Source organism: Mycotypha africana (assembly GCF_025528875.1).
Source record: "Mycotypha africana strain NRRL 2978 chromosome Unknown BDF20scaffold_1, whole genome shotgun sequence".
Taxonomy (NCBI): Eukaryota; Fungi; Mucoromycota; class Mucoromycetes; order Mucorales; family Mycotyphaceae; genus Mycotypha; species Mycotypha africana.
In genome coordinates, this window is record NW_026515725.1 from 2,598,151 (window position 1) to 2,620,404 (window position 22,254).

The 22,254-nt window shown below is 40.2% G+C and overlaps 6 protein-coding genes across 6 annotated transcripts; 2 read left to right on the forward strand and 4 right to left on the reverse strand.

Moving 5' to 3' along the window:
• Nucleotides 1–1,388: 1,388 nt before the first annotated feature.
• On the forward strand, nt 1,389–2,816 carry BDF20DRAFT_812066 (transmembrane amino acid transporter protein-domain-containing protein; the record flags this gene model as incomplete). Its single annotated transcript, XM_053076748.1, has 4 exons — nt 1,389–1,584; nt 1,656–1,756; nt 1,838–2,274; nt 2,369–2,816. The coding sequence occupies 4 exons, from the start codon at nt 1,389–1,391 to the stop codon at nt 2,814–2,816; spliced, it is 1,182 nt and encodes a 393-aa protein (XP_052940995.1).
• A 569-nt stretch (nt 2,817–3,385) lies between these two features.
• On the forward strand, nt 3,386–5,833 carry BDF20DRAFT_846156 (uncharacterized protein). Its single transcript, XM_053079727.1, has 5 exons — nt 3,386–3,533; nt 3,627–4,382; nt 4,457–5,049; nt 5,136–5,298; nt 5,408–5,833. The coding sequence occupies exons 1-5, from the start codon at nt 3,413–3,415 to the stop codon at nt 5,467–5,469; spliced, it is 1,695 nt and encodes a 564-aa protein (XP_052940996.1). The 5' UTR covers nt 3,386–3,412; the 3' UTR covers nt 5,470–5,833.
• Nucleotides 5,834–6,062: 229 nt separating this feature from the next.
• On the reverse strand, nt 6,063–7,289 carry BDF20DRAFT_831754 (uncharacterized protein; the record flags this gene model as incomplete). The annotated part of the gene is made up of 5 exons (XM_053078478.1): nt 6,063–6,136; nt 6,407–6,488; nt 6,542–6,654; nt 6,856–6,995; nt 7,144–7,289. The coding sequence occupies 5 exons, from the start codon at nt 7,287–7,289 to the stop codon at nt 6,063–6,065; spliced, it is 555 nt and encodes a 184-aa protein (XP_052940997.1).
• A 977-nt stretch (nt 7,290–8,266) lies between these two features.
• BDF20DRAFT_812661 (replication factor RFC1 C terminal domain-containing protein) lies at nt 8,267–10,951 on the reverse strand (the record flags this gene model as incomplete). Its single annotated transcript, XM_053076808.1, has 7 exons — nt 8,267–8,567; nt 8,653–8,961; nt 9,042–9,146; nt 9,210–9,328; nt 9,416–9,563; nt 9,637–10,019; nt 10,088–10,951. 7 exons carry the CDS (start codon nt 10,949–10,951, stop codon nt 8,267–8,269), a joined length of 2,229 nt encoding a protein of 742 aa, XP_052940998.1.
• A 1,019-nt stretch (nt 10,952–11,970) lies between these two features.
• Nucleotides 11,971–13,236, reverse strand: BDF20DRAFT_846168 (ricin B lectin domain-containing protein). The gene is made up of 6 exons (XM_053079728.1): nt 13,124–13,236; nt 12,952–13,054; nt 12,862–12,879; nt 12,663–12,799; nt 12,367–12,598; nt 11,971–12,296 (listed from the first exon to the last, which is right to left on the reverse strand). The coding sequence occupies exons 1-5, from the start codon at nt 13,208–13,210 to the stop codon at nt 12,389–12,391; spliced, it is 555 nt and encodes a 184-aa protein (XP_052940999.1). The 5' UTR covers nt 13,211–13,236; the 3' UTR covers nt 11,971–12,296; nt 12,367–12,388.
• Nucleotides 13,237–14,032: 796 nt separating this feature from the next.
• On the reverse strand, nt 14,033–21,826 carry BDF20DRAFT_812919 (uncharacterized protein; the record flags this gene model as incomplete). Its single annotated transcript, XM_053076839.1, has 6 exons — nt 14,033–14,143; nt 14,213–15,116; nt 15,190–20,504; nt 20,626–20,892; nt 20,983–21,266; nt 21,358–21,826. The coding sequence occupies 6 exons, from the start codon at nt 21,824–21,826 to the stop codon at nt 14,033–14,035; spliced, it is 7,350 nt and encodes a 2,449-aa protein (XP_052941000.1).
• Between the last annotated feature and the right edge of the window lie 428 nt (nt 21,827–22,254).

Genomic DNA, 22,254 nt, shown 5'->3' on the forward strand with positions numbered 1-22,254 from the left:
TTGATTGGAAAAGATAGACGCGCTAATCTGGAGGTTGAATGGGAGTTTAAGCGAAACAAATCACTAACCAAATGTTAAGGCCGCATATAGTTAGTTAAGAGTTTAGTTGAAAGTTTGAATGTTTAGAAGTCGGCTGTCTTATATGTTCTTGAAAACCTCACTTAGAAGAGACCATGAGAATAATCCATCCTTTCCGTTTCCAATCGTCCTCTCATGCATAGACAAGATACGAAAAAGTACCTCTAATGGAAGCGAAAGTAGAAGACATGTTGAGTTTTCTAGTGGCAAGTATAGGCGAACTTAGGGAGTTGAATAAAGTTGCAGAAGACCATTTAAATAGTGCACGATACTAAGAACAGATTATATTTATGATACATAACGAACGTATAAAGAGAAAGCAGTTTTTTTGTGTTAGTGATTTGGCGATGGTCCAAAATTTGAATCTTTTTGGTGACAATAAAAAGTTCTGCTTGATTGGTAGGGTTATATAAATCCACGAAATTCTTCCAACGCACAAGTACAAGATTACTGATGGTGCGTCGGTATTAACACAAGTTTACCACGTTCGTCAGTGAAGGTGAATCGTTCAAGACCTGGGCTTTCCTCTAATTTTATCTTTTCATATCAAGCAGGAGGCTACAACAGAAAAAGAAGGATGTAGTGTGAAGGGATACTCAGTCTACCTGAGTTAAAAGTGAGTGATCTCGGAGTAATAGGAGTTTTAGCCATTCAAGTATGACCAATGTAAACAGGTAATGACTGAGTCCCCTTATGAAAAGTATATATGCATTAACCCCCTCAAATATCATGTATCTTATTGGTAATCATAGTTTAATAAAATTGAACCTCTTTCCCGTTCTGGAGATTTTTCGACAATAAGTGCCCGTGTCGCTCACAACAAAACCATCAGTGTGCAAAAGGTGATTGAAACCCAGCATAACAACGTAAAGAAAAGAACCCAATTCAACCGTTGATCACGCAATCCAATCGCCTTCTCCGAAAAAATGGATTCAAAATGTGTCAATCACTTTATGTATAAAATAGTCATATTGGCGTGGTCTTTTTCCTTTCTTCTTCTACTGATTTTATCTTTGTTTTCTCAGTAAAAGATAATATTTCAAACAATATATAAATTCATGACACATAAACAGGGTTCTCAACGTTTTATATACGGTGCAATTGAGGCCCAACAACAACAACAACAACAACAACCAGCTTTTTATCCAGCGACTGCTACTATCACAGTTGACGACTTTGATCTCCTCCAATCAAGCCAACCCGGTTATGGTACAAGATCTCCATTGGAAGTTTCTCTGAATATTGTCAATGCTACCGTAGGATCTGGTGTAATCGGGCTGCCTTTCGCTCTCTATTTATCAGGTTTCACAATGGGCATTGCTATTTCTGTCTTTGTGAGCTTTTTAACTTTTTTTGCTATCTATTCTTTGATTGTTACTGGCCAAAGAAGTCAGATATTCAATTTTGCATCGTTGGCGCAGGTAGCCATGGGACGTTTCGGTTATCATATGCTGAATTTCATGTTATTCGTACAAAGTGCCGGAAGCGTGATTAGTTACTTTATTTGTAAGTACACAGATACAATAGCAATCATAACAAATAATGTAGTTAATATGATTGCTAACAGTATTTTGTAGTGGTGGGTGATACTATTCCTGTACTTTTAGGCTTCTATATTCCACAATTCCCAATATTGGCAGATAGACAACTCGTTACAATTCTGATCTCTCTCTTTATTGTAAGTTCTTTGTTCGTTGTTTACATTTAGTAATCAGATCAATTTGTTTGCTCATCCGCTAAATATATTATGCGATTTTAGATCTTCCCTTTAAATCTATTCAGATCTATTGGAGCTCTTGCCAAATGGTCCGCCTTCTCAGTGTTATTGCTACCAATTATGATTTTTTCTGTCTTATTTCGTGCGCCAGTTTATTCCAAAGATCACACAGCGCCATTGATGACGGTTGGTAAAGATCCATTCGCAGCTATGGGTATCATGTCTTTTGCATTTGTCTGCTCACAAGTTGCCTTCCAAAACTATTTGTCACAAAAGAATCAAACAACCTCGTCTTGGAAAATCTCCTCTGTTCTTTCCACTTGTATGAGCTGGACTATCTCCATGTCATTTGCTGCTATAGGCTACCTTAGTTTTGGTCAAGATGTTAACTCCAACGTCTTTAGTAATTTTCCTGAAGATGATCATATCATCAACATTGGAAGGTTGGCTCTTGGTCTTTCCATGGTTTTGACTGTTCCGTATGTATATTATGCAATCAAACTCCCTCTTTTGAAAGCTTTCTTTTTTTTGCACTCTTTAAACTAACCCTGTAATTTTTGTACATTCTTATAGTATGGCATTCTATCCTGCCAGAGATGCGGTTCAAAAGACTATTGGGTTTGAAACTAAAGATTGTCAGCCAAATGCCTTACAACATTATGGTGTTACTGCCATTCTTTTTTTGATTTTCTTGGTTTTGGGTGTACAAATCCATTCATTAGGAAAGGTGTACTCTGTTGTTGGTGGTATTGCTTCTTCTTTCCTGGCCTATATTATTCCAGGCTCGGCCTATATTGCAGTATTTCATCCACAATGGTTTTTCCTCTTCAAAAATTATTACCATGGCGCTGCTCCTCCAAACAATGATGAATCCTCCTCTATTATGGGTTCAGGAACAGAAGTCAATTTGGTCAAGGTGCCAGTAAACCCAACATGGTGGCTAGACATAGCTGCCATTGTATTGGTCATCTTTGGCTTCTTAATCATGACTTATACAGCTATCAGTGCTTTCGTCATTTAGATTTACATTATATACCTTCCATTGATATTATCCTAATTCAGCTTTTGGCATCACCGTGTCAATTCATTACGGCTCTTATCTATACACCTCTGTCATCCGCCATGCATACTCCTTTGTATCTTCTTTTTGACTTAGTTAGCTAATTTCATATACTATACCCTTAGCCCAATATTTCCCATTAATTGTACGAAATAGGTTTACCTTTCGGAGCATACCATTTAATAAACATTTAATATACACAGTCTCCGTTTTTTCTTCTGATTTTTGTTATGTTCAAGACGCAAACTTCTACAAAATTTTTGTTACTTCGAATATATCAAAGTTAAAAATGAAATCGATGCATTTACGGCTCATGCTCATAGATACAAGCTGTTTGCTACGATTACAAGGCTACTATTCGATTTCACCTGTTTACTTTAAGAACATTGATTGTATCCGTTCTCATTACACAAGCGGTCGCAAACCAGACTTGATTCGTTGGTTGAACACACGTGAAAGATGTAGGTTATGCTATACTATTTTCTTGTACCTGATGAAAGTAAGGTTTAAGTTGTTTCTTTCCCTTCTTTGGCATTTACATATTTGAAATTTTATACATGACGTTTACCTCCATAAAATATCATGCATTTACAGAAAAAGAATTTCAAGGACTAGTCTACTGTGATTATTGTGGAAAGCTATTGTGGGGATCAGCAATACAAACTGTTCAATGCACAGGTAAAAGAGGGCTCTTCTTAAACTACGCGATTGCTACCTTTTGATCATTTACAGAACAACGAATTACTCAAGCATTATGAATCTCTTCCTCAGAATGCGGATACAATTGCCATAGCACTTGTAGTGATATGGTAGTCCAGTGTAGACCTTTGAGGCGTTATAGTCCAGATTCACTTTCTTTCACGGATTCCGAAGTTGAATCCGTTTCGAAACATTCGTATAGCAATTATTATGGAGGCAGGAGTTCTTTCGACCGATATAATTCAGCTGACGAAACGAACAGTTTACACAGTGCCACTAGCGGTAGTGGTGTGGTGAATCGCAAATATAGAACCTTTTCAACGGAAACTCCTCCTCCTGCACTACATACTAGAACGTCTTCTTATACCAATAATTGTAAAAGTGAAGAACCACTCAAATCACCTACAATTTCAAGCACGACAAGCACAGGATATTATAATTTGATAGGCAACAGCAACAATAATTATTACGTTAATCAGCAGCAGCAGCAACCATTTTTAGGGAGAAACGATAGCGGCAGTGTCAATGGCAAAAAGCCGTCTTCAGCATCGTCATCAACTATAGTAGTCAATAAAGCATATCGAATAACGCTGAAACAGCAACTACAAAAGCAACAGCAGAAATCTTCAGCATTACGAAGTACTATGTCTAATAACAATAATAATAAAGAAGAAGAGATTTTAAGCCCTCGAGCAACAGCAAAGTTGTTCACAAGATTAGTAGCAAGATCAAAGGTCTTCTTCTTTCTGATGCACTCAATACGTGACATTTACATGTGGAAAAATAAGCAGAAGTCAACTTTTATTTGCATCATATGGATATGTCTTTGTAAGTGTAATAATGATTATACTTTAAATATGTAAGATATGCAAATTAAGCGTTGATCCTCTCTCTTCGTAAAGGCTTGGATACTAGAACATTGTATATTATACCACTCTTGATCATTTATTCTATTCATAGCTTTACCGGCATCAACAGCAATAATCCCAGCAATACAAACATAGCCCAAGTATTACTACCTCGATTTGATGAGAATACACCTGAGTATTACAGAAATATGGAACACATGCAGCACGCCTTTCTCTTTCTCATTCGACTCTATGATAACTTAGCCTATCATTTGCAACATGTCAGCTTGAATAAAGCCACCTACAGGATTCTATTCTTATCCAGTTTGTTCATATCGTGCTTATTTGCTTATCTAGGCCGATGGCTTATACTGACGATAGGGCTTGTAATCATGCTGAATCAGACTTGCATTGGCAGACTGTTCGAATTGGTTTTTATACAGTTTTTAATGATGGGGTTGTTACAGTTTATATTCGGCTTAATGCAAAAAATTCAGCGAAAGCGCTTACTTAGAGCAACCGTAACAGTTGACATTAAAAACAGAAAGACAGCGGAAACAAATAACAATAGCATTCAGAGAAGACCAATGGAAGTATCGCTCTACGAAAATCAAAGATGGTGGGCAGGTGTAGGCTATACATCGCAGGTAAAAAGGAAATATTTAAGCAAACAAATTTGTTGACAGAAACTATTAACATCTTCTATAATAAATTGCATAAAACTGTGATGTAGCTATTGCGTTTAGAACGGTCAGCTTGGTCAAACATTACAGGTACAGAACCCTTACCTACAAAAGAAGACATGCCTCCGCCGACTAACTACGAATGGGATCATAATGATAATGGATGGCAGTTGGATACAACGGGGCCTTGGATAGATGAAGCACTGGAAATAGGTACATTAAAGTTTTCATGGTTGTTGAATGGCTTTTCGTCTCTTTTTTTAACGTCATATATTGAACAATTCTCCTTCTCGCTATTTCTGTTCCCTATTTTCACTTTAAGTGGTAAGTTTTTTTTTTAATCTTTGGAAAACTTTTTTCTGGAGAAGTGAGATATTGGCGTAGCCTGTCAAAAATAAGCTGTACTGAAACATTTGTTAAATATGGCAGGAATTGATAGAGTGTGATGAACAGGGATGGGTATATACAGACCACCATTGGTCAAATCCTAGAGGCAGCCCTGATCTGAGCACAGGTCGAGCAGTTAACGATATAACGAAAACTCTGACACGGCGAAGAAGGTGGTTTAGGAAGGCTATACCGCTATTAACGACACCTGCTGAATTAACAGCAAACGGGTTCACAAAATAGTTAGCAACTAAATACTTAACGTAATCTTACGCTTTACAATTTTTCCTTTTCTTTAATTTTCCATTCCTTATTCATACTCCCTTTGATAGATACCATCTTTGAAGCTAATAAAGCTGAAAATGTAAGCATTACCTTTGCTTTATATCAAAATATTCAACTGCGCAATGCATGTGTTGGTTGCACTCTTTATTATTTTTCTCCCATTGTTGTAACTGGAATATATTTCAAATGCGTTATATTTCTCGAACAGAATTCCGCGAGAGGTTTTCATCCAAATATATCTTATTTATTATATTCATTATTCAAGGTGAGACTAGAGACGTCACTTCTTTGTAAAGATGCATAAACTAATTAGCAACACAGTATTCTATCAGGATCTTAGGTTGTCGTACTAGCTGGAGCATAACTTCAGCAACGTCGACTATTTATGACAAAGCCTTCTGCTTATTTGGAAATAATGAAGAACTAGGAAAAGATATGACAAGCTTATTACTGGGCCAATTTTTCAGATTAGATCTATTTCATTGGATCTCGTCACCTTTGCTCTTTCCAAATGTTTAAAAAATTACTATATTAACTAACATGGATGAAGATCAAATCCTTTTAAAATAAGTATCAATTATGAACAACAGCTCAGATGGATAAAGCTTGAAAAAATACATATAATTGATCGGAAAATGCTATTCTTTACTTTCAAAACGTGGCATAGCTCTAAAAATCTCAAGCAACTTAAGCTGAATTTTCATAACGTTGGGAACGGTTTTTTCAGCCACCTACAACAAAAGAAGATTTCTCTGTTAAAATTGCTCAGGCTAGTTGCACCAACCATATCTTTAAAGCATATAGAACAGCTGCATGATAGTGTGCCGTTACTAGAATAAGTGGTATTTGATAGTTTTGTATTAGATACAGAGACTGATCGCTCAACATTTGAATTATCTGACGATAAAAGGAGACATAGTCAGATAAAATGATAGTAAGCTTATCTAGCGGAAAGCAAATCAAACTTTGAACATCTCGTAATGTTAAAAAGATATACAGGAAACGATACAATTGATGTAATGTGCAAGTGGTTTATCTATGTTTCGTAAAAATATGAGAATCTTTCTATACCTCACTTTATGACAATATATAGCGTACCATCAGAATTAAGCCAGCCAGCAGTAATAGCTTCATCAACAATGCCTAAGCTTGTGGACCGCGACATAGACCCTGTTCCTCTACCAGCGTCTTTGTTGAGCATAACAAACAGCAACAGATGTAAATTACGCAGACTGGCCCTACAAAATAAAGATGTCGATGGTTTATTGAATCATGTAAAACTCTCTCTATTACAATCAAACAATCTACAACCATCGAAAAGCTAATCTTTTTTGCCGAATTTCCCTTTATCAACAACAATGAAAAACGATTTTTCATTTAATATACCCTGAACGTAGGTTTAACAATTTTGACTTTGGAATCAATAGCCAGTACTGTAAAGTGCGATATTTTTGTTGAGTGCTACAAAAACCTTCTCTAAGATTAAAGACGTTCAAACTAAAAAAATTCTCCCCGAAGAAAGGAATGACCATAGAAAAGTTTGTAAAAGCAGAACCACAGTCTCTTATAAGAGATTTGTACGTGGCTATCAGCTTCATCTTATTTTATAACGCATCTGAAACGATCAACTATATATTAGGCTCATATTGCAGCTTGTCCAAACTTGATAATATCTAACTTTAGGGAAAATCTCAACAACGGAACGGGTATATGTGTGGATATGTCCACTTTGAGAAAGATCAAGGAGGTACAATTAAACTTTCCAAGCATAAACCACTTTATGCTCAAGGATCATTGTGCTCTATCCGGAATGAGTGTATGGAAAGACGGAAGTATAAATTCATCAACAAGGAAGACATACCATGCCGCTGTCCTAACATTGTTTGTAATGGTCAGCCAAGATTACAATCACGTGGTTCACCCATTACTTAAGATAGTATTTTACAGACCAGAAGAAGGTAATGCGTGTGCTTCAAAATTTCCCTAGCTCTACAGTATCCAACAGTGTTCGTTCTTTAACAAGTTTACTCATATGGCTTCTTACTGTCTCGCTTCAATCTTTTCCAATGGTGACAGGCCCCGTCAAATTGTAAAGACGTTCCTTTTGTACTTCTACAAGATACGCTATAAAACATCTGCAGATATAATTCTGTTGAGCACGTATTTATTATATTATTATCTTTTTATGGAACTTTTTTTACGCCTACCAGGAGGTAACAAAAGAAAGAATCAATTTCCTTTTACCGCCAAAGGTTATTAAAGGAAAGAGACTGAACATGAATGGACAGATTAAAGTTTTCTCAGAAATGAAAACTAAGGTTACAATGTAATCACGGATAACTCTTTATTCAACCTCCACTTTTATAGAGTAACGCCTGTAAGATAGTAATACCGCGTCTCAAATCGAAGAACCAATTTATCTGGCACGTTAATATTAATGAAGCCATGGTATAGTTGGGGAGCATTATAAAATGGTAATTTAGTTACAACCTTTCGGTATTGACCGTGTTTATTTTTTAGTCTTGGCTTGTTTCCTTGACTTTGATTGGGACGAACTAGTAGTTGCTTTTCGCTTCTTTCCTTTAGCTGCTGCAGCAGCTTTTGATTTTCCTTTAATAAATTTATCTTTTTCAATCTCGGCCTCAGGATCCTCTTCAGCATCACTCTCTTCATCAAGAGGTGCCTCTTCTCCAAGAGGTTCATCTTCAGCGACAAGCGTACCAACAGCATCCTCCTTTGGTGCTGAAACAGATTTTTGAACAGCAATACCGGCAGCTTGGAACAATACAGGGTGACTCATGCTATTATACCTATGTGCCGTACCATTGAAGTATTAAAGTTACAATTTCTTCATATATTATTATCAGTTTAGTTATTAAGAAGTATTCAACTTACATTCTTGTAAACGCTGTCTTATTCGCAGTCGGAATTCCCGCAAAAGGTTGTTTATCTGTCTTCTTTCTTTGAAAGGCTATATCATTTAATGTATCCAAACTGTCACGATCCAAGTAATAAGTGTCCATTATTTCGATGGTTTCGTCAAACTTCTTTTCTTCCATACTATGAACAATTTTATCGGTCAACAGTGGCACGTAATTTTGTCGAATTTCATACTTGTCACCAGAGGATACCACACGCATACGAGTTTGAATATCGCTGAGGGCCCGTTGATATTTCATTGCTTTTGAATTCTGACCAAGCCAACTTAACAATATATAGAAGGTTGCAGTGAGTAATGGCATCTTGTCTTCTACAGGAACAAATAAAAACAAAAGAATCCTTACGCGGGGAAGTTTATTCTCTCGGAGAAATGACCGTTTACATACGCAGCAGGACGTACACAAGAGAAAATAGAATGGACTGGCATAAGGGACCAATGTTGGACAGTACTATTGAAGATAATTAGATGCCATTCAGCTGGCATATTTACTTTTTAATACCTTAGTCCTTACCCGTGAATCATTGCATCAACAAGATCTCCGTCGGCAACAGCGGTGGCTGCTTTAGCTATCAATTCCATCGCATGACAATCATTTTTGGCTTTTCCCGGCTTCGATTTAAGATAGTTTTCCTATACAACCACAGAATGTGAGTATATTACCACAGTTGTTTTACTTGAATTCATGCCGCTCCTTAAAAATAATACTACAATTCATACTTGTATCATCAGGCTTGCGAGAGCGTAATCATGGAAGTATACATCGTACTTTTCGTTCAAAGATGTGCTATTCCAAGCGCTGCTTGGCAACAGAGCAGTAGGTATTTGAAATGTGTTCATGGTGCTATTCTTCTGATTACTGCTTCCACTGTACGATAAAGAAATTTTATCAAGAGCTGATCGTGAGAGTTTTACTCAATTATGTTACTGTCTATACTTACACTTTCTTAGCTTGATCATAACTCATACTCGATCCCTTAATGCGATACATAGATAGAATATTGATAAGTTGGCGTATGTCGTTATGTGTTAATTCAACTAACTGATCAATGGCGTTGGGTTCTAATCTCATATTTTCATGGTGAGCAATAGTCATCATGCGCGATCGAATTTGAGAGGCAGGTGTCCTTTTGAATCTCGCATCAAAACATACTCTCAATAAAGGTGCTACTTTTGGTGATCTGACATCGTTGCAAATACATATTACAGGAATTTTACTGATTTTGATGAGGCGGGCTAATTCAGCAGAGCCTCCACGATCACCTGCCGTCATACCATCAACCTCATCCATAATTAGGACGATTTTACCATCTCGATGATTTGTCTGTAAAAAAATTATAGAAAAAGCTTGTCAATAAACTCGAAAATGAAGTGCCTAATTCTTCAATATACCATTTTTACCTCTTTAGAAGCGAGAGATGACGAGGAAGGAGCACGAAAGAATTCCGTAATCGATCTATTGTCCATCATTTCAGTGATACCCTCAGACAATATTGACTTACTACGAGCATCACTTGCATTGTATTCTAGAGCTTCGTATCCGTTAAGTTTCGCAATTAAATGAGCCGCAGTAGTTTTACCGATACCAGGCGGACCACTGATTAAAATAGCATGGAATCCATTGATTTCATCACCACGAGCCTTGAAATCGTTCTTACGGTTTTGCTCATAACTAGCTAACCATGCAGAAATACGACGTACCATTTCCTTGTTACCAATGAATTCATTGAGGTTTTTAGGTTTGTATTTATCTGTCCACAAAGCAGCAGAGGCTGTATCTGTAGATTTAACACCAGCAGTAACAGTGCTGTCATGTATAGCAGATGTTGGTATTGTACTGGCCTTTCCTTTACTTTTACGATCACTCAAGGCACCTGAAGGATTCGACTCAGTCGATGTACGATTAGGAGACTTTTTCACATCATCAGTATTTTTCTTTTCGCCTTTTACACCTGGTTTTTCTTTGAAACTATTGATCAGGTCATAAAATTCATCTTCATTGAGAATTTTTGTTCCACATTGTTCGGCCTTCGATGTCTTTGAAAGACCAGCATCTCGACCTTTCAGTAAATATGTTGTTTTGCCGCTAACAGACCCGGTGACACGTCCACCATAACGCAAAACAATATCTTTCGTCTGGTCCTTAGTGAGAGTCTCGTACTGTCCACTTATCACAAATGTCATTCCAGTAAGGCAACCAGGAGCACCAACAGGTTCAGGACGAGTACCTAGTGCTTTGGGCGGCTCAATATTCATCATTTTAAAATAGTTACTTTTTGCTGATTTCGGCTTTTTTTCTTTTTCTTCTGTCTCAACTTCAGCAGTTGAGTTTTTTGTTGCGGTATTAGCCTTAGCAGGAGGAAGGATTCGCTTAGTCTTCTTTTGTGGATGTACTGCAGGTTGGGGCGACAATGCCTTTTTGGCTTTCTTTTGAACCGATGTTTTTTCGTCGTCATCCTCAGTGATTCCCTCGTCAAATTCATCTTCGTCGTCGCTCTCAGCATTATCATTTTTATAGTCGTCATCGTCGTCATTATTGTCGTCACTAACTATGGTAGAAGACCTCTTTTTACGTTTAAGGGATGCAGTACCAGTAGACGAAGCTTTGGCTTTCGAAGAGCTTGGTTTGCTGGCCGTATTTGTGTTAGGGTTTGTTACTGTGGTACGCTTTAAAGCATTCCTTTGCTCTGCTGTAGAGGTTAAAGAAGGTTTGGATTCAAAAAAGTCTTTCGGGTCTATAGAGCTATTAAACATGCATGTATTAATTGCTGCTAACAAGCTGTTTTCATTGAATTTTGTAACCATACGTTTTATCACCATTCTGTTTATCAGTGGACGAAAAATGTCTCGATTTTTGTACAGGCTGCTCTGCTTGGCTATGCATATTGTAAAAGGATAGAATAAAGACAATTTAGCTTTCGAATAATATCGTTATACTCTTATTATCAAAAAACTGATATGTACAAATCTTCGTCTTCCTCGTCTGCATAATAATATAGATAAAAAAATTTAGTATCTTTAGCTTTATTTAACGGTTGCCATGGTTAATGTCAATTACTCTTTGCTTGGCTTCTGTTCGCTGCAGTTTTCTTCACCGCTTCGCTCTGTTGTACAATTGTAGAATTTTCTGTGATAAATAACTTTTTGTATCATTAATACCCATATATGTGCTGATGATGTACCTTGCTTTTCTTCTCAATTGGTTTAAAAAACTTTTCAATGCCCATCGTTGAGATACAGCTTTATGATCTTGTAAAAAAAATGTGAACAGACAAGGAAAAGTTTAAAAGTTGAAAATGTAAATTTACGCGCGACTCCACAATTCAGCTTAACCGCGTCCGAAGTGACAAATGTCGGGCAACGAAAAGTCTAATGCAGCAGCAGTATTGTCATAGGCGGTTGGTTTCACAAACAAATATATAGCTATTCATAGTTTATTTAAATGCTCTTTTGCGCTTGTTCAACTGAATTTAAACCATTTAGCTCGACATGGTAGTTGGAATGCCTGATTGTTAAGAACATTATTATATTCATGTATATGCAATATACAATTTCAACACTGATCCTTCGATGTTAACAATATTTATGCTAAAAAGAAGGGCTACACTTCAAGTAAATATTTGAGACATAAGAGGAAACACTTGGATTCTGTACATTTCTGTATATCTTACAGAGAAGTGTATATCTAAGTGTCTATAAAGCATAGCTTGCTGAACTAAACGCATATTCTTCCTCTTCATTGCCGTCACTATCATTACTTTTTAAATGTATTGAACCATGTGCTGAAGGTGAAGAAAGGGGATCTACTGTTTCATAGGGTATGAGATCCCACAACTGATTAAAATTGTCTTCATATTTCCTATTGTAAAGTAATACGACAGTTCCTGGTTTCGTCCAATTTCCCTACAGGCAGCATACACATTCATTTAATAACATTTTTTTCAAGCATAAAAGAAATTGTACCTACTCGGATATCCAGGACGAGGTTTGGTGTAGTTTGAGGGTATATAAATCCATCTTCTCGGTAGAACCATCTCTGATTATGTGCATCTTCAATCATTTTCCTTTTATATTGTATGATCTGTTTATCGTTCTCCAATATGCCTTTTAACAATTACATTCAGTCTTCGGCTACTTCGCTTATTGCTTAAGTCATATTTGCCTACCTCCTTGTACGTCTAAAACTATGATAATGGACGGAAGAAGCATTCAGTATGTTGGTCGTTGCTAGTTTCATCTTTCCGTCAATATATTACCCATTCCTGAGTTTTTATTGATGAGGTACCCATTATCATACATCCATAATTGATTATCGCAATCCTTTGGCTTTCTAGGCCATACAACTACTCTTGCTGCCGCCTATATGATTATTCTACATTTAGGCTAAACGATAGAAAAAATATTTACCTGATAACGACTCAATTTTACCTTTAGAGAATCGTAACTGACGTCAAGCACCATTTTATGCGAGCATTTCGATTGAATGTAAAACCAACCTGATGGGAAAGACGCCATTGCTTTTTATAAAGTGCTGAAACAGTGCTTAAGAAGGTAAAACAATAAGACTTACGAATTAACCGCTTCATCAAATAAGCTTTCACTCTCAGACGCCACTAATGCACTTTACATCATAATCTACTGCTGTGTTTAACATAATTATAGTTCAACCTTTGGATGTTAAACAAGCTCAATTGTAACGAACTGCGTTGCCTAGAAGCATCACATATTATAGATCGACGTACATACAATCTTCAAAGCAAAAACCAGTACTATTACATTACTTTCAGTAAGTTATTTACAATTAAATTTATTTGTTAGCAAATAAATTGGAACTGCTTTTGCCGCATTAAGCTTTGTTGCTCATATAGTCATATTTCACAACATTAAATAACTGCACCTCAGGTGCTTTGCACTGACTGTAAACTAAGGCGCAATCTTTCAGGAAAATTAGATAGTAGAAGCCCTCATTTTTAATGTACAGTACTCGGGTATCCAAACGTATAGAAAATGAAGCAACCAAACTTCTTCGTAGCAATCAAATTCTGGCAGGAAATTTGTATTATTAATGCTGAAGTTAATGTTCAATGATCATAGAGGCTTTTTACTACGGCATGCACAATGCGTTATTCCTTTTAATTTTACACTAGAGATTTTACACCGTTCCAAACTATTTACAACAAAAATTAAGGGTGTTTCATTTTCTTCACTATCATACAAGAGAGGTAAAATGTTCGCGATAATGTTTGATACCATAAACTAGTAAAAAAGAGAGCTGAGAGCGACGCTATACAAGTGTAGATGGTTATTGAATTGTCAAAGCGTGCTATACTGTTATGCTTAGCGTTTTTTGGTCAGTTGAGTCATGATCGGATGGGCAGAGTGAGGCGCAAACTTTTTTATAGCGGCTATAAGTTCAGGGAACCTTAAAGGTTTTGTCACATATTCATCCTAAAAGTACAAACAAAAACAGCATAAGAACCACATATAATAGAAGCACCAAAATGGTCGAAAACCTACCATGCCTGACTGAAGACATTTTTCTCGATCACCAATCATAGCATGTGCTGTTAGAGCGATAATAGGAACATGAGATCTAGTACCTGATGTGCTTTCTATTTCGCGGATCTTCTGTGTTGCTTCAAATCCACCCATTATTGGCATCTGCACATCCATCAGAATCAAATCATATTTGTTCACCCGGAAAGCATCCACTGCTAGTTTTCCATTGGAAACAATTTCCACTTTATGTCCAAACTTTTCTAATATTCGCACAGCCAATTTCTGGTTCACTATGTTGTCTTCAGCTAGTAAAATTTCGAGAGGAACAGGTATCGCCGAATCGTTTGGTAAGGATGAATTACTTTCCAATGCAGGCAGGAGTGTATAAGCGAGATCGGATAAGTTGACAGGCGAATTGATATATCCGGTAATACCCAGATCAATACATAATCTCATATTTAAACGGTGAATTTCAGGCGCGATAAGCACAATAGGTGTATAACGCAAATGAACAGCCTCACGGATCTTTTCTGCATGAGCTATGTTATCAACGATGACGGTATCAAATATGGGTGCTTGTTGGCTGCTACTAGTACTGCCAGACTTCGAGGATGGTATATCAGTGATATTCACTGCCTCTGACATATCAGTGACGCGGAAAGGAGTTAAGCCGAGTTCTTTCAGTTTGGATTCGATAGCCATTTGGTCATCGGAACTGTCCAAGAAGAGGACATTGCGTCTTCTAAATCGCTTCATCTTTTCCAGAGCATCGTGTAATTCTCTAGGATACCGTTTGAAAGTAAGTGTGAAAAAGAATTGCGATCCTCGCCCATACATAGAAGTGACCCATAAATCGCCGCCCATCAATTGTACTAATTGTTTCGAAATGGATAAACCTAGACCAGTACCACCATACTCACGTCTATGTGAGAAACAAAACTCATTAGTGCCAATAAAGAGGAATAAAATGACCATTTCTCCTAAGGAATACTTACGTAGTAGAGCCATCGGCTTGACAGAAAGTATCAAAAATAACATTGAGCTTATCTTCTTGTATACCAATACCTGTATCACGAACACACAGTTCTACAATAACATTATCGCCTTGCATACTGACGATCCGAGTTTCAAGCGACACTTCACCTTGTGTAGTAAATTTCACAGCATTACCTATCAAGTTTGTAATAACTTGACGCAACCGAAGTGGATCACCGATCAGCTGATCAGGAATAGCACTGTCTACATTGTAAATCAAATCAAGTTTCTTTTGGTTTGCCTTTACCGCCAGTGTCTTGAGCACACTGAAAATAGCCGAACGAAGAGAGAAGGGTATAGATTCAATTGTCATGCGTCCCGCTTCGATCTTGGAAATATCCAGTATATCATCAATGATGCTCAGCAAACTGTTGGCCAAACTGGACACTATCATCAAATTTTCGCGCTGTTGCCGTGTCAATTCGGTTTCTAGCGTTAGCGACGTCATACCAATGATACCGTTCATAGGCGTCCTGATTTCATGACTCATATTAGCAAGGAATTCACTCTTTGACCGATTGGCCAATTCAGCTGCTTCTCTAGCTTGACGGTTCTTTTGGATCGCATCACGTAAAGAGTTCACCATTTGATTGATCTTGGTTTTCAAAGAGTCCATTTCACCCGATGCTTCTACAGTGATCAAACGAGAGAAATCATTTTCTGTGGCAGCAGCTGAGATTTGAGCAAAAGCACGCACTTGAGTAGTCAAGTTAGAGGCCATGGTGTTCACATTGCTAGTAATATCACGCCACAATCCTTGGATATCTTCAACTTGAGCTTGTACGCCCAATTTACCCTCTGTACCAACTTCTTTAGCAACACGCGTAACTTCAGCAGCAAATGAGCTTAATTGATCAACCATAGTATTGATAGTGTTCTTCAGTTCAGCGATTTCACCGTGCACTTCGACCTCAATCTTTTTTGAGAGATCGCCTTGAGCAACTGCTTTACATACAGCAGCAATGGATCGCAATTGATCCGTTAAATTGCTGGCCATCAAGTTGACATTGTCAGTTAAATCCTTCCAAGTACCATCAACACCGATGATTGTAGCTTGACCTCCCAATTTACCTTCGGTACCCACTTCACGAGCCACTCGAGTCACTTCGGAAGCGAAAACTCTTAGCTGATCCACCATACTATTCACTGTGATCTTGAGCTCTAGAATTTCACCACGAGTCTCGACATGAATCTTCTTGCTCATGTCACCACTCGCGACGGCCTTTGTCACTTCAGCAATCGAGCGAACTTGCGTTGTCAAGTTAGCAGCCATGATATTCACATTTTCTGTTAATTCATTCCATGTGCCTGCTACGTCTTTTACAACAGCTTGACCACCTAGCTTTCCTTCAGTACCTACTTCCTTAGCGACACGAGTTACTTCGGAGGCAAATACACGGAGTTGATCCACCATGTCATTCACGGTATTCTTGAGTTCTGAAATTTCACCACCAGACTCTACCTCAATTTTCTTGGAAAGGTCACCCAACGCAACAGCTTTTGTCACTTCAGCAATCGAACGGACTTGGTTGGTTAGATTAGCAGCCATTTGATTCACGTTATCCGTCAGATCCATCCATGTTCCATCCACGTTGGGTACTACAGCTTGACCACCTAGTTTGCCTTCTGTACCCACTTCCCTTGCAACACGCGAAACCTCTGATGCAAAAACGTTAAGCTGATCCACCATATCGTTTACCGTGTTTTTCAACTCGAGAATTTCTCCTCCTGATTCAACTTCAATCTTCTTTGACAAGTCACCATGAGCAACCGCTTTTGTCACCTCAGCAATCGATCTCACCTGCGACGTTAGATTGGCAGCCATTTGGTTGACATTATCTGTCAGGTCTTTCCAGGTACCATCTACATTTGGCACAACAGCTTGACCGCCTAGTTTACCATCTGTACCTACCTCGCGGGCCACTCTTGATACCTCCGATGCAAAAACATTCAGCTGGTCGACCATACTATTCACGATATTCTTCAACTCTAGTATTTCGCCACCGGATTCAACAATGATCTTCTTTGACAGATCACCCAGGGCTACTGCTTTTGTTACCTCAGCAATAGAACGTACTTGACTTGTCAAATTAGCAGCCATTTGATTGACGTTATTGGTAAGATCCATCCAGGTTCCTCCGACATTGGGGACAACGGCCTGTCCGCCCAATTTACCTTCCGTGCCTACTTCTCTGGCTACACGTGACACTTCAGAAGCAAACACTTTGAGTTGGCCCACCATGTCATTGACGGTATTCTTCAGTTCTGCAATCTCGCCGCCAGACTCGACGTTGATGGTTTTTGATAAATCACCGTTGGCCACCGCTTTGGTGACTTCTGCAATGGAACGTACCTGCGACGTCAAATTAGCCGCCATTTGGTTCACATTATCCGTCAAATCCATCCACGTACCGCCGACATTCGGTACCACCGCTTGACCGCCTAGTTTGCCATCCGTACCAACTTCCTTGGCCACCCGAGAAACTTCTGAGGCAAACACTTTGAGTTGGCCCACCATGTCATTGACGGTATTCTTCAATTCGGCTATTTCGCCTCCTGATTCGACATTGATGGTCTTGGATAAATCGCCATTGGCAACTGCCTTTGTGACCTCAGCAATGGACCTGACTTGGTTGGTCAAATTAGCAGCCATTTGGTTCACGTTATCTGTCAGGTCCATCCAAGTACCACCCACATTGGGCACGACGGCTTGACCGCCTAATTTGCCTTCTGTACCGACTTCTCTGGCGACACGAGACACTTCGGACGCAAAAACGTTCAACTGATCCACCATATCATTCACTGTATTCTTTAATTCTAAAATTTCACCGCCAGACTCGACTGTAATCTTTTTGGACAGGTCACCGTGGGCCACCGCTTTGGTGACTTCTGCAATGGAACGTACTTGCGACGTGAGATTGGCAGCCATTTGGTTGACATTATCGGTGAGGTCTTTCCAAGTGCCATCGACGTTGGGCACAACAGCTTGACCGCCCAATTTGCCTTCGGTACCTACTTCTTTGGCTACACGGGTGACTTCAGAAGCAAAGACACGGAGTTGATCGACCATGTTGTTTACAATATTTTTCAGTTCAAGAATTTCACCACCGGATTCGACTTCAATCTTCTTGGACAGGTCACCCAGAGCCACCGCTTTCGTGACCTCTGCAATGGACCTCACTTGATTTGTCAAATTGGCTGCCATGATATTGACGCTTCGCGTGAGTTCAAACCAAGTACCAGCCACGTCTTGTACCACCGCTTGGCCCCCCAGTTTACCCTCGGTGCCAACTTCCAAAGAGACACGGGTCACCTCGGAAGCAAAGATACGCAGCTGATCCACCATGTCATTGACAATGTTTTTGAGATCCAGAATCTCACCTCGCGTCTCGATATCAATCTTTTTTGACAGGTCTCCGAGAGCCACGGCTTCTGTCACTTCAGCAATGGATCGTACTTGGGTCGTTAGATTGGCGGCCATCATGTTGACATTATCCGTCAGGTCCTTCCACGTGCCAGCTACGCCTTGCACGACGGCCTGTCCACCTAATTTACCCTCCGTACCCACTTCTTTCGCGACACGCGTCACCTCGGAAGCGAAAACTCTGAGTTGATCCACCATGTCATTGACCGTGTTCTTGAGCTCGAGGATTTCGCCGCCGGACTCTACTTCAATTTTCTTGCTCATGTCGCCCATGGCTACGGCTTTGGTGACTTCAGCGATCGAACGCACTTGGGAGGTCAGGTTCGCGGCCATATGATTCACATTGTCGGTCAAATCTTTCCAGGTGCCTCCTACGTTGGGGACAATGGCTTGACCGCCTAACTTACCATCGGTACCGACCTCTTTGGCGACACGGGACACTTCGGAGGCAAAGACGTTCAGCTGGTCGACCATGTCGTTGACGATGTTCTTGACTTCAAGAATCTCACCGCCCGACTCTACTTCAATTTTTTTGGATAAATCACCCAGGGCGACCGCTTTGGTGACTTCAGCAATGGAGCGTACTTGATTGGTAAGATTCGCGGCCATCATATTGACATTGTCCGTCAGATCCATCCAGGTGCCGGCGACGTCCTTGACGACGGCTTGGCCACCGAGTTTCCCTTCGGTACCTACTTCCTTGGAGACACGCGTCACTTCCGAAGCAAAGACACGTAAGCGATCCACCATGTCATTGACTGTGTTTTTCAATTCTGAAATCTCGCCGCCGGATTCCACAGCGATCTTCTTGGAGAGATCACCCTGGGCGACCGCTTTGGTGACTTCAGCGATGGAACGCACTTGAATGGTCAGATTGGCGGCCATTTGATTGACGTTGTCTGTCAAGTCCATCCAGGTCCCGTCGACGTTAGGGACGACAGCCTGGCCACCGAGCTTGCCTTCGGTACCTACTTCTCTCGCGACACGGGAGACTTCGGAGGCAAAGACGTTCAGCTGGTCCACCATGTCATTGACGGTATTTTTGAGTTCCAAGATTTCGCCTCCTGACTCGACTGTGATCTTTTTCGAGAGGTCACCGTGGGCGACGGCCTTGGTGACTTCCGCAATGGAACGCACCTGCGATGTGAGATTGGCAGCCATTTGATTGACATTATCGGTCAGATCTTTCCAGGTACCGTCGACGCTCAAGACGACGGCCTGACCGCCCAGTTTACCGTCGGTGCCGACTTCACGGGCGACACGCGTCACTTCGGAAGCAAAAACACGCAGTTGATCCACCATGTCATTGACAATATTCTTCAATTCTGCGATTTCGCCACCTGACTCGACCTCAATTTTCTTGGAGAGATCGCCATTGGCGACAGCTTTCGTGACCACAGCAATGGATCTCACTTGCGTGGTGAGGTTGGAAGCCATGGTATTTACGTTATCGGTCAACACGCGCCAGGTACCATCCACGCTGGGAACGCGGGCCTGGCCACCCAATTTGCCTTCTGTGCCGACTTCTTTTGCGACACGTGTGACTTCAGTAGAGAAGACACGTAACTGATCTACCATGTTGTTGACTGTGTTTTTCAAATCGAGGATTTCACCGCGTGTTTCTACGGCGATTTTTTTGGAAAGGTCGCCTTTGGCTACAGCGGTGGTGACTTCAGCAATGGAACGCACTTGTGTAGTGAGGTTGGCCGCCATATGATTGACATTGTCCGTGAGATCTTTCCATGTACCGCCGATGTTGGGTACGATGGCTTGTCCACCTAATTTTCCTTCGACGCCTACTTCCAAGGACACTCTTCTGACTTCGGCTGAGAACTGAGTTAATTGATCCACCTGAAAACCCGGGGAAAAGAGAGAAAATGTGGGGGGCGGGGGCGGGGGAGGAGTATGAAAAATTAAAAAAAAATGAGTTTCAAATTCTCAAGTAGGCCTTTTTTTTTATTTTTCATTTTACCATTCTATTCATTGTGTTTTTTAGTTCCAACACTTCACCTTGGGCATTGGCTTTTACTTTTTTGGTGAGATCACCTTCAGCAACCGCTTTAGCGACAGTGGCAATATCACGTACTTGATCTGTGATTTTGTTGGCCATCATATTGACATTATCCGTGAGATCTTTCCAAGTACCGCCTATTTCCCTGACGACGGCCTGACCTCCTAATTTTCCTTCCGTACCGACTTCCAGGGAGACACGGGTGACTTCACCGGCAAAGGTGCATAACTAGGGAGAAGAAAGGCGAGGGTGAATAAAAGACGTTCCCAAGAAGCTTGGGTTGGGTTGGGTTGGGGGAGGGGGGTTTTTTCTGTTTACCTGATCCACCATGGTATTAATCGTATTCTTCAAATCCAACATTTCGCCCTTGACTTCTACAGTGACTTTTTTGGTGAGATCACCACATGCAACGGCTGTAGAAACATGAGCAATATCGCGGACCTGATTCGTCAAGTTGGTAGCCATTGTATTCACGTTGTCTGTCAATTCTTTCCAAATACCACTGATGCCAGCCACTCTTGCTTGAGCACCTAATTTTCCTTCTGTGCCGACTTCATGTGCCACACGAGTGACCTCTGAAGCAAACAGGTTCAAATGATTGACTAGAGAAAAAGTGCAAAGGGATGCGTGAGTACATGATGGGGAGGAGGAGGGGGGGGGAAACAAAAAAATGCGAGAAGAGGGGAAACTGACCCATCGTATTAAACGTATTTTTCAACATCAAGGTTTCTCCATACACAGGCACAGTCATTGTTTTACTCAAATCACCTTTTGCAATAGCGGTAGAGACGTCAGCAATATCGAGAACCTGTTGCAAATGATTCTTGGTCATACTATTTAGATTCATGATAAAATCACGCCAGACGCCCTTCATGTCATCATCCATGTCGGCTTGCACGCCTAATTTACCCTCGACAGCGGTTTCATGAGCTACCTTCATGACATTACAGGTGATACGTTGTAACTGATCTGCCATGGCATTGATGGCTTCTTTGATGATGTTGGGGCCGTCCGTCGTGTTTCTAGAATGACAGTTGCAGGTGATACGTTGATTTAATTGACCATGTCGTACTGCTAAGGCTACTTGAACAGCTTGTTGAACGCAATTTTGACACATCGAGGGGGGTGAAGTTAAATTAGTAAAGTTGGTATGGATAGGCATAGGAGGAGTGGTAGTCATAGTATTGAAAAGGGTATCATCGTCATGGATATTTGTTTTTGTTGTTGTTGCTAATGAAGCATCCGTATCTACATTGTCAGGTAAGCGTAATTTTTCCAACATGGGTGATTGTCGAAAAGAAGATATACAATCTTCCGGAGTACAAACATAAGGAGTCGCAGCAGCAGCAGCAGCAGCAGCAGTAGTAGTTGTCATAGTAGTGGTAGGTGTACTATCATTGAAATTCCCAAAAGTATGGTTATCATTGGTCATGGGTGTCATTAATGATGGTATGATTGGCTGGTCCGTTAACATGGTGGTGGCAGTGGTGGTGGTTACCGTCGGTGGGGGTGACGTAGATTGAGGAAGATAGGATGTCCTTAGAGGAGGCCTAGTGGTGTGAGGGGGGGAAGGTGTTGGTGGTGCAGGAT